The following is an 18,952-nucleotide window of genomic DNA, read 5'->3' on the forward strand; positions in this document are numbered from 1 at the left end:
ACCGATCAAATCATGGAATACATCGAGTTAGACCGGCATGTGGCATCTCGTGACATCGCCCAGGAGATGGGAGTTAGTCACCAAACCATTTTAAACCATCTGCAGAAGGCTGGATACAAAAAAAAGCTTGATGTTTGGGTGCCGCATGATTTGACGCAAAAAAACCTTCTGGACCGAATCAACGCCTGCGATATGCTGCTGAAACGGAACGAACTCGACCCATTCTTGAAGCGGATGGTGACTGGCGACGAAAAATGGATCACATACGACAATATCAAGCGAAAACGGTCGTAGTCGAAGGCCGGTGAATCGTCCGAAACAGTGGCCAAGCCGGGATTGACGGCCAGGAAGGTTTTGCTGTGTGTTTGGTGGGATTGGAAGGGAATCATCCACTATGAGCTGCTCCCATATGGCCAGACGCTTAATTCTACCATCTACTGCGAACAACTGGACCGCTTGAAGCAGGCGATCGACCAGAAGCGTCCAGAATTGGCCAACAGGAAGGGTGTAGAGTTCCACCAGGACAACGCCAGACCACACACTTCGTTGATGACTCGTCAGAAGCTACGGGAGCTCGGATGGGAGGTTTTATCGCATCCACCATATAGCCCGGACATAGCGCCAAGTGATTACCACCTGTTCCTGTCCATGGCGAATGCCCTTGGTGGTGTAAAGTTGAATTCAAAAGAGGCTTGTGAAAAGTGGCTGTCCGAGTTCTTCGCAAATAAGGAGGGGGGCTTCTACGAGGGAGGTATTATGAAGCTGCCGTCTAGATGGAAACAGATTATCGAACAAATCGGCGCATATTTGAACTAAATCCGATCACTGTAACACTTTTTATAAAGCATTGAATAAAGAACAAAAAAGCGAAATGGAGATATATGACAACCTATTATTAATTACTTAGCCCACAGAGCGTGTTCCACGTTGCACGTATCTCAAAAATGTTGCAATTTTATTTATTATATGTATAAATTATTAAGATCCTGGTGGCCGCCGGAGGATCCCTCGCTCCGGTCTCCAATTATTTGCCTGTTGGCTGATGGTGTCCCTCGTGTAGGGAAGGGGGTGATAAATCCACTTGGAGATTTACGACGATTACGTTGGGAAGGTGACTGCCTTCCGTAATGCAACTGGCCTAGGGACTCAGATTGCTGTGATCAAATATAAAATTAACGACAGAATGCCGGAGTTGTTGGTTCTTGAGCGATGGCTCTTTATTTTAAGAGTGTCCAAAACGAACTGCTTAAAGCTAACAAAGGAAAAAGCTTCATAGCGGCCTCTGCCAAAGTGCAGAGCTTTGCCGGCTATGCTCGAGCTTCCGGCCAAATGCTTGGTCAGCAATTTGACCGGTGCTGATCAGCGGACGATCGGTCCGGTTAACTACTCTCCCCTCAAGATTGAGGCCGTCCTCGGCCGACCCTATTTTGGCGAGTACTTCCTTAAGTTGGGCTGTGGATTTCTTGACCATAATGGCTCGTTGGCAGGTTAGGCCGATGCAGATGAGAGCGCAGAAAATTGCTCCTGCAATTAGCGCTATCTGACTTAGTCGGTATCCGTCGACGTCTTGTTCGAATTTCCTGATTTGCTCCAAAGTCTTTTCACTCAAGCGGTGAAGGTATGGGAGGCTCAGGATCTCGTGTTTCATCGAGATATTAAGGACAGGAGAGTTAGCTATTCCCGGTGCCCTCTTCTGGACCAAGTCGTGGTTGTGAAGACGGTCTCATTGACCATGGCACTCACAATGAATGTTATTAGGTGCGTACCTTTAACGTGGATGGTTGTTCCATTATCCACACGCACGAGTGCTGGTCTATCATCGATGATAATAATTCCTTCATCGACGTAGGTTATAGGATGTAGGTCGCTCTGCTGCGTGTCGCAATGTGCCATGCCTCCAGCGTGGAGTTCTTGGGCACACGAGCTCTCCGAAGATAACTGGCAAAACGTCGACCCGGGTGATCTGGAGCAGTTCTTCACGGTACGGATTTCTCCATTGCATTCTGCCACCATATTGTTATCTAACCTCAACATTGTATCATGGTGAGCCACTAGGAAGACGGTGATCTTGTTACAGGCCATGACAATCTTGGGGAATTTTATAATGAAATGCAAAACGTTAAGGGATTGTAAAACTTTTACGGACGCAACGGACAGAATTTCCCTTATGGGGGTGTTGGTGGGCTCCTCGCCCCAAACATTCTCCAAATCTGCATGGTCCAGAAAGACTGCACTAACTACGTTTATTTTTGCGAGTGTGATTGTAAGCAAAAGGTTCTGAAGTTCCATGACAATGATTCTATTGCGTGTTAATATCATTTCGTAAAGATGGCCTGTATCAATTTGCTTATTTTTGGAAATCTTTAAGAGTTGATTGACAGTGTCGGTAAGTTCGTTAATTCGAACTTGTGTTTTAGTATTAATTTCAATTTGGCTATTGTGTGCATCAATTAGTCTTGCTTCGGTCAACTTTATATTCTCAAAGTCTTCGGCGTCAGGTGTCCCTGCGACAACCTTCAACGCAGTTCCCAAGAAGTCTAGGCTCCTGGCCACTCTGTGATGGACGCTCAACGAGTCGAGCATGTCACGAAGGTGAGCGATGTCAATGCTCAGGAGCTTCTTCATATGGGATTCGGGGAACAACCATACCATTGGTTTCGTCAATCACTCGCCTTTACTCGGAGAGGTTAGCAGAGAGTCTAACATAGGCATATTCCTCCCATACTAAGACTTGGCCGTCGATGACGGGAATATAATTTGCGTGGGTGTAATCTGTGACGTGGGCCGATGCCACCGCCAAGAGACAAGGTAGAAGCGTTGGAAACGACCTGTAATATGTGTGGTTGATTAATAAATATTCGGAATGGAGTTGCCCACCACCAATAGACGAATAAGCGGAAGTAAAGTAAACGTTAAAAAATTAGGCCGAGTGGCTATGGGAAGCGAAAAATAATGAAAACCTATGCCAAGTGGCTATGAATGAAAAATAAAAAACTTATGCCAAGTGGCTATAGATAAAAAACAAATGAAATAAAAAACCTATGCCAAGTGGCTATAAATGAAAAGAATGAAAATAAAAAAAACTCCGGGGGAACCGCAACTGGGCTCTGTTCGGGTTACTTGAGGTTGTCTTTGTGGACCACCCTCCCTTTAATTAGGACTGTGGTCCCCAAGTCTGCCTCGATAGTTCTCTCCTCGCATAAGGGAGTGAGTTTGTTGCCTAGTCGTCTGTTTGACTTTACTAGGACTTTATCGCCGATCTGGAAGACTCTGTTCCGCCGAGAGGCGTTTTCTCGGTTTCTAGTCAAATTTTGGGCGTTTTTGATTTTTTCCTGGACATCACTTTGTGGATCGTCCGGATCTGCCCGCATGACCTCGGCCGGTTTCTTGTTAATGACAGAGTGGATGGACTTGTTATATCTGGCTGTGGCTAGCAAGATCTACTCCACCGTGTCTTTTATGCCTTTATCGATTTTTAGGCATCTAGCGAGCTCGACCAACGTGCTGTGGAAGCGTTCCACCTGTCCGTTGGAGACGCTATGGAGGGGCGGTGCATTCGAGATGCTGACGCCGAAATGGTTTTCCAGCATTGCCACTATTGTGTGCGATTTCAATGATGGTTCATTGTCGCAGTATATGGCTTTGGCTTTGGGGAAAACATTCATAAGTTGTAGCAGGGGTGGTTTTAGATCCTCTATGGTTCTAGACTGGATCGGCTGCACCATGGCGAATTTCGAAAACTTGTCTACACAGGTGAGGAAGTATTTCCTATCCGTTGAGAAAATATCGATGTGCAATATTTCTCCTACGTGGCCCGGGATTGGTGTTTCACCGAGCTCCTGTTTCTTTGGATGCCTATCATATTTCGCCTTGGCGCAGGTTTTGCAATTGGCAGCTATCTCGCTCGCCAATTTAGTCATCTTGGGGAAGTAGTACTCGGAGAGTACCTGCTTCACATTCTCTTGGGCCGACCTGTGAGCTCTGTTGTGCTCTGCGGTGAGGATTTCTTTCCTCTCTTCAACCGCGAAAATGTCGGTGACCCTTTTTTTGCAATACCAGAATTTTGTGGCCGGAAATTGTCGGACCACCTCATCCTGGATTTGCGCCAACGTGTGAAGATCACAGTGGAAGGCATTCACACCATTAAGGATAATGGTGTTGGCAAGTTCCTCTAGCAAAGTCTGTTTGCACGAGAAGTTAATTGAGTGACGCCTCTTATTTCCAAATAGTATAAAAGTGCGTTTCCAAGGGGAGCGCGCCTCTTCTAAAATTATTTGGTTCTGGAAGCAATTTACGGGTTTGTCCGTAGACTCAATCGTGTATGTGAGCGAGAGCTCACTGTGCGCTGTGGCCACGCACGACTCAGGTTCCTGGTTTTCAACAACGTTGAGTTGTTGCCTCGAGAGGGCATCTGCAACGAGATTATTTTTTCCGGGCTTGTAAAACATTCTTGCGCCGGACTCATCGATGCGTGCTTTCCACCTCTTGATCTTGGCGTTCGGATTGGATTCCGATACCGCAAACGTCAAAGGTTGGTGGTCGGTATTATTTATTTCTTTTATTATTATTTCTTTGACCGCATACAGGTAGTGTCGCAATTTGGCTAGCGCCCAGACTATGGCTAATAGCTCCCTTTCATTGGTAGCGTAGTTAACCTCTCTGTCACACAATGTCCTAGAGATCATTGTAATGGGGCGTCCCTCTTGGGACAGCACTGCGCCAATGCCGTAGGCCGAAGCGTCTGTCGTTAGATCAAACGCTTTTTTGTAATCAGAGTATCTAAGGATGACGTCCTCAGACGCCAGAATGTTGCGAAGTTTCTCGAAGGCACGTTGCTGCGCTTCGGAAAATTCTACTTTGATACCCCTGGACCTGTGTCGGCTAACACTCCCGTTCTCGCCCTTCAGTATGTCTGAAATGGGCCTTGCTATTGATGCGAAATCTTTGATGAAGCATCGATAATAGCTGGCTAAGCCCAAGAATGACCTCACCTCAAATACATTTTTGGGTTCTGGAAATTCCTTTATGGCCTTAACCTTTTCTGGATCAGTCGCCGCGCCATTGTTGGTGACGATGAACCCTAGGAAGCTCACGCTTTTCTTAAAGAAGCGTGGCTTTTCCGCAGATACTCTCATGTTAGCATCGTACAGGCTCTTCAGAACCCAATCTACGTGCTTGACATGGGCATTTTCATCTTCTGAGAAGATGATGACATCATCAACGTAAACGTAGCAGAACTTGCCAATCTGCTCTCGCAGAATATCGTCAATTGTCCTCTGGAAGATGCTTGCAGCATTTCTGAGTCCGAATGGTAATCTTCGGAACTCATACTTCCCTCCGTTTACTGAGAATGATGTTTTCTCACGGTCGCGTTCGGCGAGCGTGATTTGGTGATAGCCAGACTTCAGATCGAGTGTCGTGAAGTAATTGGCCTTGCCGAGATTCCCCAATATCATTGAGATATTTGGCATGGGGTATCTGTCTGGTACAGTCCTCTCGTTCAGTTTGCGGAAGTCCAGTACCAAACGCATTTTTTTGTTGCCAGCTTCGTCGGTGCCCTTTTTGTCTACGACCCATATTGGGTTATTGTAGGGGGACTTCGACTTTTGGATTATGCCATTTTTCAGCAGCTCTTGAATCTCGCCGTTGACGAAGTCAGCTGCTCCCATGGGATATGGGTATAATTTGGCATAAATGGGCTCCTCGTCAACCGTCCGGATGGTTGCTACCACCGACGTATTGTAAGGAAGAGCCTCATTAGGATTAGCAAAAGCTTTTTTCCTATTCCCGAGCATTTTCAAAAATGCATCCTTAATTAAGGGCGGTGCGTCCGAGCAATCTACGTTGGTAAAATTGACATCGGGGCAAGTGTGAAAGTCAATCTGCTCTGTTTCGGAGCCCCATTCTACCGACTCTACCGGGCGGACGCCTTTCAACCCCTTAAATGGTCGGATGAAATTTTTTGACGCACCCGTGTCAACTAGCAGTTTCATGTCAATCCCCGCTACTCTTCGTCTGATGACGGGTAGCAGGAACTTTCCCCTAAAAAATTGATGACATCTGAGTCATACTCTAAGATGGCATCATCGTCGACTTTAACCGCTGCACCGGAGGCTGCGGTGGCATAAGCCTTGTCGGGATCATTCGAGGCCTGGGCCACATGGTTGATCCTTTGCCTTTTAGGTGGGACCGAGCGGCCAGATGTGGCCGGCTTCGATTTTGGGAAAGCCGGTGCGTGGGATAGCTGCATCCTGGACAATGACGGGTCAATGTCCATGGGTTCCGGCGTGTTCCCTCGAGCCATTCGGTCGCTACGTGGAGCGGAGTGCACCTGTGCTCTATGTTGTTTAGTAAAGTGCGGGTTCCTCCCGGCACTTCCCTGCGGCCCGGTTTGTGTGGGGGCCTGCTGGCGCTCCTGCACTTTGGGATACTGCCTGCAATCCCTATTTTCTTGGCTCTGTGCAAACGAAGTTGCGAAGGAATACCGCTCATGGTTGGATTCCACTTCTTGCGCCCAGGCGAGGGCTGACGGCATGTCTTTTGGCTTTGCCGCGAACAGCACATCCGTGAGGTTGCGCCTGAGTCCCGAGACGAAAACTCTCAAAGCATCATCCCGGAACTTCTCACATAGAATCGCCGCTGCCGACGCTTCATAGGACATGGTTACCTTGTTGGTCAGCAAGGTGAGTTTTTTCTCAACCTCGTCATAATACTGAAGGAGTGTTAGGCTTCCCTGTCTGAGGGTGCCTAGTTCCTGTTCGATCACATGTATTGGGCGTTTGTCGCTGTATGTGAAATCGAGACGACTTATGATCGCATTGAAATTCAGTACGGTCCCAAAGGACGAAAGAACTGCATCAGCAGGGCCTTTAATTTTGCTCCTGATGATGACCACAGCCTGATAGTGTCGCGAACTATCCTCATATTGTCTAAACATATGGTAAGCGGCATTTGCCGCTTGCCGCCAGGAGACGTATGTCTCCTGTGTCCCCATAAAGTCTGGAAGACATTTAACGGCATCCAATGTTTCGCTACAATTGACCTGTCCAGTGATAACTACTGGTTTGTAAACTTTAATCTTGGGAGTTTCAGTCTGCACCGGGGCAGTCCGTATGGCCGCGACCTGGCCGGCAAGTTCCTGAATTATATTACGCAATTCAGTCTCCCTGCGTTGACTGTCATTGGCCTGATCTTGTAGCGCTTTTATGAGAGTCTTAATTTGTTCCGTTTCTAGCGACATTTTATATGCAACAAATGCGTTAACTGGGGTATTTTTACGTACAGGGGCTGAGTCGGCGTTTAATAACATTGGCCGAGGGCTCGTTGAGCGGAGCCGTAGGTTCGTCCAGCAACGATAAGGTGAGGGGCTTGCGGGGAGCTTGCATCCGCTAAGCCAAACAAATACATAAATGACAAACAAATCGTAACAGCAAAGACAGAGAGATATATAAAAGGCAAAAAATTGCCACAGCAATGCATGCGCTGCTGTATCGGGTGTCGGGGCAACGATAGGAGGGCCCGAGACGGCTGTGGGGAGGGAACTCAAGTTCAAGTGGAACGACAGTGTCTGTAAGTCAATAAATATCTGCGACAGTGTCAAAGAATAATTTAATCCGCACAGTCAATCAAAATTTAAAATTCCGTGTTTAAATTTCGTTACATTAATATAATTTAAATTCACAACACATACAAAGGTTAGGATTGTCATGGAAATACAGATTATTGTTTAGTGTAATCCGCACAAATATTTTTTTAAAACTTTATTTAAATGCAGCTGGGGTTTGGAGATAGGCGTGGGTTTCCGTGGTTGGGCGCCAATTATTAAGATCCTGGTGGCCGCCGGAGGATCCTTCGCTGCGGTCTCCAATGATTTGCCTGTTGGCTGATGGTGTCCCTCGTGTAGGGAAGGGGGTGATATATCCACTTGGAGATTTACGACGATTACGTTGGGAAGGTGACTGCCTTCCGTAATGCAACTGGCCTAGGGACTCAGATTGCTATGATCAAATATAAAATTAACGACAGAATGCCTTAGTTGTTGGTTCTTGAGCGATGGCTCTTTATTTTAAGAGTGTCCAAAACGAACTGCTTAAAGCTAACAAAGGAAAAAGCTTCATAGCGGCCTCTGCCAAAGTGCAGAGCTTTGCCGGCTATGCTCGAGCTTCCGGCCAAATGCTTGGTCAGCAATTTGACCGGTGCTGGTCAGCGGACGATCGGTCCGGTTAACTTAGTTAATTTATATGTAAAAAGTTTCACTACAGTTTTCGAGATTTCGTTTTTATGATACTGCACGTGTTTCTACATTCAGCTGGATCTTCGAGGACATTTAGTAATTAATTCATTCTGTTTCGCATTGTCTTACCGAGGCTACGTAAAACAGTCAATCTGTTGGGCTTGTGGATCGTGTGAAAAAGGAAGCACAAGTAGGAAGTGGATGGATTAGAATGACGGTTATACATAATCCTCTTATTCTTTGTTTCTTATTCTTTATTAGTGATAAAAACTAAAGGACAATGATTCAGTAGTGATGGTACTTAACGACTAATAAAATCAATAATAGTATTTATACGACACGGCTTTCCTGACTATCACACGTCCTATCATTAAAAAAGAGCTTAATCTGAAAGGATTTCTTTATTTTTTTTTGTAATAAATGGAAATTACATTTTTTGTTGATTTTCTTGACTGAGGATATTTCTTAGATAGCCATAGACTGATAACTCCCAAACACTGATGTTGTTCGTAACCAGGACACTCACCAAAATTGGATCACCAGGTGACAAACAAGTCAACGCATTACCTCGTGTACCTATTAGCACTGGCAACTCAACAGTCTGGAATACCGCAAGTCCATCAATGCTCTTTTGGAATCCAGCAACCCATTTATGAGGCCTCTTTCAGCATATTCGTTCGCTTTGGAATCCACCAATGTATCTTTTGTGTCTCTTTCAACGCTTTCATTCTCTTTGGAATTTACCAATGGATCTTTAGCGTCTCTTTCAACATCGCCACTTTCATCATTCAAGTTAACAACAATAATGTCAACATCCAAAACAACGAACAATATGATATATAATTATAATATATATATATATATATATATATATTATATAATATAATTATATATTGATTAATTATTTCCTGCGCGCGCTGAGCTTCCAAGCAGAGCTTCAAGAATCTCTTTGGCCCTTGCTTCTGCTCCCACCAGCGCTTGTGACTCCAAGAGGACTGCAGTTCATCGTGGCTTATTGGAAATAGCGAAGCCGACGTCGCTCCTCTGCTAATAAGGACAGCTAAAGACTGACAGCTTATTAGGGGCAGCAATGGTAGTTTAGTTGCTAATTGGATATTAATAAATGAAGACGTTGTTCTCACTTCAATTTGAAGTCCAATTCCTTTTATTTTTTTATTTATAGATTCTATTTCTATTTCTAACTCTCCATATTCTAACTCCCATTTATAAATGCGGTTAATAATTCGTCTAATATGTCTAATAAAGTTGATTATCGACACTCCACAGCTCGGTATCAATGTTGTTTTGGCTGACAAAATTATTCATAGCAGATAGGGTGTCTTAAATAATTCAAAAATATCTATTGTTATCTTTGCACCAAAAATTCTGAGCTACAGTTCCACGCCCGATTATAATGTCATAATTTATGTGACTATTGAGAACTAAAGGACAATGATTCAGTAGTGATGGTACTTAACGACTAATAAAATCAATAATAGTATTTATACGACACGGCTTTCCTGACTATCACACGTCCTATCATTAAAAAAGAGCTTAATCTGAAAGGATTTCTTTATTTTTTTTTGTAATAAATGGAAATTACATTTTTTGTTGATTTTCTTGACTGAGGATATTTCTTAGATAGCCATAGACTGATAACTCCCAAACACTGATGTTGTTCGTAACCAGGACACTCACCAAAATTGGATCACCAGGTGACAAACAAGTCAACGCATTACCTCGTGTACCTATTAGCACTGGCAACTCAACAGTCTGGAATACCGCAAGTCCATCAATGCTCTTTTGGAATCCAGCAACCCATTTATGAGGCCTCTTTCAGCATATTCGTTCGCTTTGGAATCCACCAATGTATCTTTTGTGTCTCTTTCAACGCTTTCATTCTCTTTGGAATTTACCAATGGATCTTTAGCGTCTCTTTCAACATCGCCACTTTCATCATTCAAGTTAACAACAATAATGTCAACATCCAAAACAACGAACAATATGATATATAATTATAATATATATATATATATATATATATATATTATATAATATAATTATATATTGATTAATTATTTCCTGCGCGCGCTGAGCTTCCAAGCAGAGCTTCAAGAATCTCTTTGGCCCTTGCTTCTGCTCCCACCAGCGCTTGTGACTCCAAGAGGACTGCAGTTCATCGTGGCTTATTGGAAATAGCGAAGCCGACGTCGCTCCTCTGCTAATAAGGACAGCTAAAGACTGACAGCTTATTAGGGGCAGCAATGGTAGTTTAGTTGCTAATTGGATATTAATAAATGAAGACGTTGTTCTCACTTCAATTTGAAGTCCAATTCCTTTTATTTTTTTATTTATAGATTCTATTTCTATTTCTAACTCTCCATATTCTAACTCCCATTTATAAATGCGGTTAATAATTCGTCTAATATGTCTAATAAAGTTGATTATCGACACTCCACAGCTCGGTATCAATGTTGTTTTGGCTGACAAAATTATTCATAGCAGATAGGGTGTCTTAAATAATTCAAAAATATCTATTGTTATCTTTGCACCAAAAATTCTGAGCTACAGTTCCACGCCCGATTATAATGTCATAATTTATGTGACTATTGAGAACGACATGAACAAGTTTTTTTTAGAGAATAACCATTGATTATAACACTAGACAATATTTGCATAGTACTTTTCAAAGAACCAATTGGGTTGGCCACCTGGCACAAGTCCTCTCTCGGCCTCTCTTCCAATTTATTATGAGTGACCGATTAATGTCATTTAATGGGTGTGTGACCATGTTTTTTTTTGGCCGCAGAATTAATATCAAAAGAATGCTCTTTCTTCTTACCAAAAGCAAATGGCCGCAATTCATTTTGCAATTCATTACGTGTTCTGATGATCTTTGTATAAACAGTACGTTGTAGTCTTTCTTCGATATGGGCCGCGTGCGCCAGAACTACCGGCGATTTGTTCCATAGTCATCGACTTCCACTTCGCCATTAGTATTGTTATTAACCGGCTTTCATACAGGGAAAGGCATTCGCCGATTTCTTGGGTACCATTATTGACATTAAAAACAGTAGTTGCTTGAAAAGTTTTGTTGTCCGAATTGTTGAAAAAAAAAAACAATTCCCTAAATACGTACCACGTGATTCCAGAAAACAAACTTGTAACAGCCAGTAGATGCAGTGCCTTCCAGTAATTTGCTCAAAGCGATAAGCAAAGCACTGCCTTCCAGAGTGTTTTCAGCTAGGATGAGGTCCACCGTGACGCAACCAGCAGCTGCACTAGCGCCATCGGAATCGGGATTAAAATTTGGCAGTATGACGAATTTATTTACGCCTGGCGTTGACTGTGCACTTTTGACTGCATTCAAAACGTAGATCACGTTGCAATGCTGCGTTTCCAAAAGTATGCACAAGCGGTCGTTGGTCATGGTTTGGTGTTGAGGCGATCCCACATCTGATGTGGAAGTCTAATAGCCAGATTCAACCATTTCAACTGTGCCTGTGCCCTGGATCGTAGCCTTGCGTTTCCTTGACGACATTTTGAACTGTCGCCTTACAATTTCAGTTTCTGGCACAATACATACATAGGCACAGTACGCGTCTTCTTGGCGCCAATTATAAATTACGCAATCAGTGCAATTATTAACATAGCCATTCTGTTTCACATAGTGTGAAATATACATTTGTCTCGCTCTAACGCATTGTCGGACCGAGGGTGCGCAGAACAGTCAATCTGTTGGGCTTGTGGATCGTGTGTAAAAGAAGGCACAAGTAGGAAGAGGATGGATTAGAATGACGGTTATGACAGATAAAACTAAAGGACAATGATTCAGTAGTGATGGTACTTATCGACTAATAAAATCAATTATAGTTTTTTTTTTTTTTTTTTCTTAAAGCTTTATTGAGGCGTACGGGGAAATCTGGGAACCCCTTTGTGTTCTTTTTCTCTATTAATTCAGCCCATTTGGGCGCGCCGGCTAACTATAGTCTAGTTAGATTTATCAATTTAACAAAATTTTAACAATAACAAAACAATCACAGATAACAAATAATTTATGATAAGGGTAAGCTTCTGCTGGCCCTAGTCAAACGAGACCGGGAAATGAGATCCCTCGTTTGCCTTCTGTTGAGCCTCCTTGGTGGGCGAGATCTGTTTAGAGCGCTGGCAAGTCGATTTCTGTGGCGGTCCAGCCTGTCATGGTATCGACTCGAGTGCTGGTTTATCTCGTCAAATATCGTCGCGAGTTTGAGGTCTCTGTGCAGGGTGGTGTTTCGCACAAACCACTCGCAGCCGGTGATGAGTCTTTGGATAGCCTGGATCCTTTTGATTTGGCTTTCACATGCCAAGATTTGGCACCCGTACTTCCATTTTGGTGCTATGATCTGTTTGTAAATTGTCAGTTTGTTGGAGAGTGACAGTTTACTGCGCGAGCAGAGTAGCCAGTAGTGCTTCGCCACCTTAGCACGTAAGCGTGTTCTGATGGCAGTCACATGCTTGGCAAATGTGAGTCTGCGGTCCAGCAGCACTCCAAGGTACTTTGCTGCGTTCGGCTGTGGTACGGGGGCTCCCTCGATATGGACGGTCGGTGGCGTTCTCCGCTTTAGAGTAAAGCAGACGTTGGTGGATTTACTGCTATTGATGCCGATGTTCTAACGCTTTGCCCATACCGAGAATCGATCTGCAAAGTCTTGGATACAATCGGCTGAGTCGTGCTCGCATCGGGACCTGTAGGTGACGCACACGTCATCGGCAAATGTGGCCAACATAGATTTCCTGTATAGGCTTACATCTGGCTGCGGCATACCCTACCTTGTGGAACTCCAGCTGCCACATTATGTTCGGTAGAAAGTGCTGAATGGAAACGCATAGCGAATCGCCTTCATTTCAGCAATCCAAAATATGGAGCAGGTAGCGTCTGTTTGATTTTTAGTTGGAGTCCGATGTGCCACACTCGATCAAACGCTTCTGGAGTCCAAGAACGCATGTCCAAGAAGAGGCTGTTGCAATATTCCTTATTGTCGTAGGCAGTCAGAATGTGCTCGACGACCCGATGGAGCTGCTCGACAGTACACTGGCCAGCACGAAAACCGAACTGGTGCTCAGGGGTAATTCCCTGGTGCTCTGTTGTTACTCTGGTTCGCAATGACATCGGCTATCTCGTTTCGTTCCTAAGCTCCAATTGTGCATTTCGATTTACATACACCTACATATATTTAATTGGTTCATAAATTCAAATTGTGCATACAAGTTAACAACTGATAATGTATTTCTTCATAGCAACTAAGTAGCTTTGTATAAACAATGCTGACGCGCCAGAATTGGGTTCAGAGCTCCGCGCAAAGAACGTCTGGCAGCGGAAAGCCGACACTTCTTATTCGGAGTGTTGCATCACGCTGCAAGGAATGCTGAGTCGACTTGCCGACTTCTGGTGGCGCGATGCATTGCCGCGAGGGTAAACTTAGTTTATATAATTGTCAACTCCTCAGTCTTAGTTTTGAGTTATAATAAACCACTGCTTGCTCCGGCGTAGAGCCGCAAAACCCAATTGACATTATTATCAATTATATTGCTACGCCACAAGGCTAGTCAATCTCACCAAGGGGGAGAAGTAAAACCCTCCATCATAATATTCATAAGAAGACCCAAACGTGATCGTCTCACCGCCGCCGATCGAGGACAGAAGTCTCTTGATCGCCGCGGGACTACATCAATTCATAATTTACATACAGAAATCTATTTTCAACTATAGTAACAGAGTATTCTCTTTGCGATGAATTTATATTTCTGTCCATCTCGTATAGCGTATTCACACTGCGGTGAATTTATATTTATTTCCATCTTGTATCGCCTAGAAATGGTGACATTTTAAGAAAATACGTATGATATACATAAGACCGCCGTTGCGCAGTAGGCTCCGCGTCTTTAAGCTAAGTAAACCTTTTCACGAATATATGGAAATCACTGAAGAAGTATTCTTCAACTGGAGCGGGACCTTCCCTGCTCCATCCATGCTCAAATAAAAACCAAAAATATTTTAAATATACTTTTGGTCATTGTGATTGGTGACTGAAAGCAACAGAAATGGGATTGTAGAATCATCTTATTACATGGCGACCGTATGGCAGGAGCCTAAAATCTACAAGGAAAAAAGATCAAAACAAAAACCGGAGTGTGGACTGCAAATCTACGAGAAAAAAAACCAGAATGCGGACTGCAAATCTACGAGGAAAAAAACTATAGTGTGGACGGCAATGGAAAGGAATATGGAACACCAAAAATCTGAGTGAGTGAAAAAAGGGTAAAAAGAGCGATGACGAGAAAAAGAAAATATAATAAAGAATTGCGAACCTAAAGTGGCAACTTTATACGCAAACGGCATTGTGAATACACATGCGCCAAAGGAACCGAGAGTGCCACTGGGTCACAGATGCCGGCAGCACAAACGAAGGTGCAGAGTCAACACCATGCTGAAACTTTTTTTTTAAATTGTAAATAACACCTATTATAAAACTTAGAAACTTTTCTTGTAACGTTGAGCGAAACCCTTCTGCCCGATGAGCAGAATAGTCTGCAATGCTATACGAAAATCATAGGTAGGAAAAATATGTGTAAATGTCTATTTTGACTAATAAGATAAATAAACTAGATTCAAACGAAATAAAGAATAGCCGTAAAATACTATAAGTAGAATAAAAAATAATACATATGTTTTCAACAATATGTGTTTAATAAAAAAAAAAACAGTGGACTCCATTGCATATGTTATTAATAAAGTACAAGTAGAATCAAAGAATTTAAATTACATTACAGCTATTTTAATAGCATTTTCTATATTAATGCTGATAAATTCACTAATTAGCTACATAAGAAATGCTTAAAGGAATTATATAGTAGCAGAGAGCTAAGAAACAGTTTGATTGATTTATTTAATTGGCAAAAAGCAAAAAAATTTATTTCTAATATAAAGATTTGCAAATGCATTTAAATTATCAATGAGATAAAAGATAAATCAAATAAAGCATATACATAAATGTTTTATACATTTGTCTTAAAATAGGCCTATTCAGCAATCAACTGCAAATAAGTATAAAATAGTTCTAGTAGATCGTTTAAACCAATCTTGGATTCATCCATTCATTCATAATCAATCTCATTCATAATCAAAGAGGGTTAGATAAAAAACAGTGGACATCAGTGTCCAAATTTCTTATAAGAGTCAGAACAAGATTAACAAATATAAAAGAAAAATATAATTTTGAATTATTAATACCAACAATATTAAATTCTCCCTGACACTAGGAGTTAGTAAAGAAGCAACTGAATCAAAAAGTGATTCAAAAGCAGAGACGGAAATTAAAGTGGAATATCTTAACGATCTGACCATACCAGCGGGATTTAAAATTATCGGAATAATTAGAAATTTTAGAAGATCAAGACCAAAAAACAACCCCAACGACAGAGAATTCAGCAGCCATAAGGGCGAATATAGTTTCGTACCGGATTTCTATGGACAGAAAATCCATTTTCAAAGGTTCATAATGACAGTCAAATTAGTGGACCTTGCAAAATGTTCATATGAGGACTTTGTAGTCCAAGTAATAAAATCCAAATTGATTGGAACCACTTTGAACTTGGTACAGGATAAAACAACAATTCAAGCAATAAATAATAAATTTCTAAATTCGTTGTTGGCGAGACATAAGGGCAGCACAATTAAGAGACAATTGCAAAATCTGTGCACCAAATATATCTGGTCTTACAACAGAACCAGTATCGGCAATAATTTTTACAATCAGAATCTGAGATTGAGAGATAACGAACCAGTCTATATTAAAAATTATAGGAATCCTCACAGTCAGGTAAATAAAATTCAATCACAAGTACAAAAGTTAATCGATGATGGGATTGTCGAACCACTTTTATTAATACCGAAAAAATCTCTTCCAGACTCAGAAATGGCGATTAGTAATTGACTACCGTCAAATCAAAAAAAAACCTGTTGTCTGAAAAATTTGCACTTCCTAGAATTGATGACATTTTGGATCAACTAGGTCGAGCTAAATATTTTTCATTCATCATGTCAGATTTTAACCAAATTGAACTAAAAAAGAGTTCAAGAAACATAACTTCATTTTCAACTACAAGCGTTTTATACGATTGCCGTTTGGTCTGAAAATAGCGCCGAATTCCATTCAAAAAATGATGACCATTGCATTCTCAAGTCTTGAGCCTTCGCAAGCATTCCTCTATATGGACTATCCGATAGTTGTTGTTCCGAGAAACATAAGATTAAGAACTTATCAGATGTTTTTGACAGATGCAGAAAATACAACCTAATGTGACATCCTAAGAAGTGTTTATTCTTTATGCGTAAATTCACCTTTATGGGACATAAATTCACGGATAGAGGAATATGTATTGCGAGATGACACTAAGCTTAATGTCATCCAAAATTACCCAGTGTCCCATGATGCGGATGGTGCAAGGCGTTTTGTTGCATTTATTAAAAACTTCGCCGACTATTCACGACACAACTGGTTATGTAAAAAAATGTCTTCTTTGAATGGACAGAAGAGTTTCAAAAAGCATTTTTGCATTTAATATCTAAACTGATGGAACAGACTCTCTTACAATACCCTGAATTTAGTAAAAAAAAATGTATTCCAACGGATGCAAGCAACATAGCGTGTGGCGCAGTTTTATCTCGAGACCACAATGGCCACCAGCTACCAAATGCAAAGGGTGCGCTTTAGACCACATACTTACGGGGAGCATTTTACAGCTAAAAGAGATCATATCACTAACCTTCTTGTTTTTATTGATAAGCCCTGGCCCAAAATTAACTCGTATGAGATTTGAATTAGCGAAATATATTTTCACAGCATCTGAGAGGTAAAGAGAATTACGTTATCAAGAATAACCATCAAATAATTAAAAGAAATAACTGGAAATATAATGAAATTCACTATGCGTTTTCAAAGTAGGCAAAAATCGTGGGAAGGAAAAACAAATACATCTGAATTGCATACGCAAACTCGATTCTAACTGGCTTAATCAATATCTCGCTGCAGAGTTCGGAAATTGTTATAGGAATTTTTATGACGTATATTAACATTATATACTTATCTCCGCTAGACTGTTGGTAATGCTATTGGTAACCTGAGTAATGTTATTTATCTTTTCTATTATGGCTCTGTTTAAAATGACTTGGTTACTCCGTTAATCTTCTCCTGTATTATATCGAAATCCCTGCTATCTGGAGATCCGGCTAACCATTTCCATGCGCTACCTAACATTTCGATGTGCCTTTTCTTCTTATTCTTAACTCTTAGATTGTCGATTAATGTTTGGGATTTCCTTACTTCCTTTATGATAAACGGTAGTATTGGGTCATTGATTTTAGTTTGATTTTTGCTGTGGCGTTGATTTTTTCGAAAGTGTTCTGGTATTGTTTGAGATCAATCACATGAATTAATCGAAAAGTTCCTGTTTGTACTTTTGCTAGTCCAGTCGTCAGCGTTACTATTTCGGAATTGGTGTAGTCAATTATTTGTACTTCAGCTGTGCATGCAGCCAGTAAGAACCTGTAAATGAAGTTTCAGTTTCGTATTAGTGCTTTGTAAATAACTCATCCTGTTTCTGTCAAAACAGTTGTATTCCTGTCCTCTTTTACTATTTCCTTTTTGTATCTAGATGACAGCTTTGTTCCCAATCTTTTGTTGTTCTTTACGTAAATTTCGTCACCGGTCTTATAGGTTTTTACGAGGTCTTTTATTTCGTTGTGGAATTCTAAATCTTTCCCTGTTTATTTATTATGTTTTCAATGGTTTGTTGCAGGTTAGGATCATTTGCTACCTTCCTACCAAAAAATAGATCTACTGGTTTTCTGTTAGTATGTTATTTAATTAAAGATCTGCCTATAAGATCTCTTAGCTATGGAGCAATGGAGTTTTTCTGCCTTTTAACATCTTATGGTTTCAGTTAGGGTTGAATGGAAACGTTCGATTTGTCTGTTTGCCGCGCTATGGAAGGGTGGTGTTTTGAACACTTCTATATTATATTTCTCCTACATCATTCTCATTATTAGACATGAACTAAGCTATTTTTCGTTATCTATTACCACGATTTTTGGTATACCAAAATTCCTTAGTACTTCCTTTAGAGGTTGTTTTACATGTTGGGTCGCCCTAGATTTTATGATTTTGGCTTGCGCGTATTTAGAAAATTTATCAATCGCGGTTAGGACAACTTGTTTACAGGTCAAGTACAGGACGATCTGGACAATATGACCTGGATATTGGGGTATAGGCGTTCTCTGTATTTCGGGTTTATTCGGATGTCTCTCGTATGTGTGTGCTTTACAGATGCTGCATTCCTTTACGATTTTCTCCATTTTAGCTCTCATTTGTGGGAAATAAGAGCTATATAATATAATATTTGCTGTTTATTTTCTTTTGCGCTACGATGAGCTCTTTTGTGTTCGTTAATCATTCTATTTTCCTGATCCGTTTCGTCCGTCAGGTCAGTTACTATTTTTGATGAAAATCTGGCCCTGAATTTACGAAAATGCTGCGGTTATATTTCTTGTAGGAGGCCTAAAGTGCGTTCGTCCGAGTGAAGTCCATTTATAATAGAAGGGCTTAATCGTTTTTTTAAGATTTAAACAAGTTTTTCCACATCGAATGAGGGTTCCTCTATGGTATGTCTATGATAGCT

General features: G+C 41.5%; 1 protein-coding gene across 5 annotated transcripts in view; it reads left to right on the forward strand.

The window, feature by feature from the left end:
- Positions 1-18,952, forward strand: part of LOC26526941 (sialin) — a 92,940-nt gene that overhangs the window by 20,462 nt on the left and 53,526 nt on the right. Inside the window, exons 2-3 of one of the 5 annotated variants that reach the window (XM_026982833.1) lie at positions 14,362-14,519; positions 15,536-15,731. The exons of the other annotated variants lie outside the window; for them this stretch is intronic. Of the exons in view, the coding sequence (XP_026838634.1) occupies positions 14,362-14,519; positions 15,536-15,542 (165 nt within the window). The 3' untranslated portion in view covers positions 15,543-15,731. Of the gene's footprint in view, positions 1-14,361; positions 14,520-15,535; positions 15,732-18,952 lie in introns of those variants that run through there. 5 annotated transcript variants of the gene reach the window in all.

This window comes from Drosophila erecta, unplaced genomic scaffold, assembly GCF_003286155.1.
Source record: "Drosophila erecta strain 14021-0224.00,06,07 unplaced genomic scaffold, DereRS2 tig00000219-arrow-pilon, whole genome shotgun sequence".
Classification (NCBI taxonomy): Eukaryota; Metazoa; Arthropoda; class Insecta; order Diptera; family Drosophilidae; genus Drosophila; species Drosophila erecta.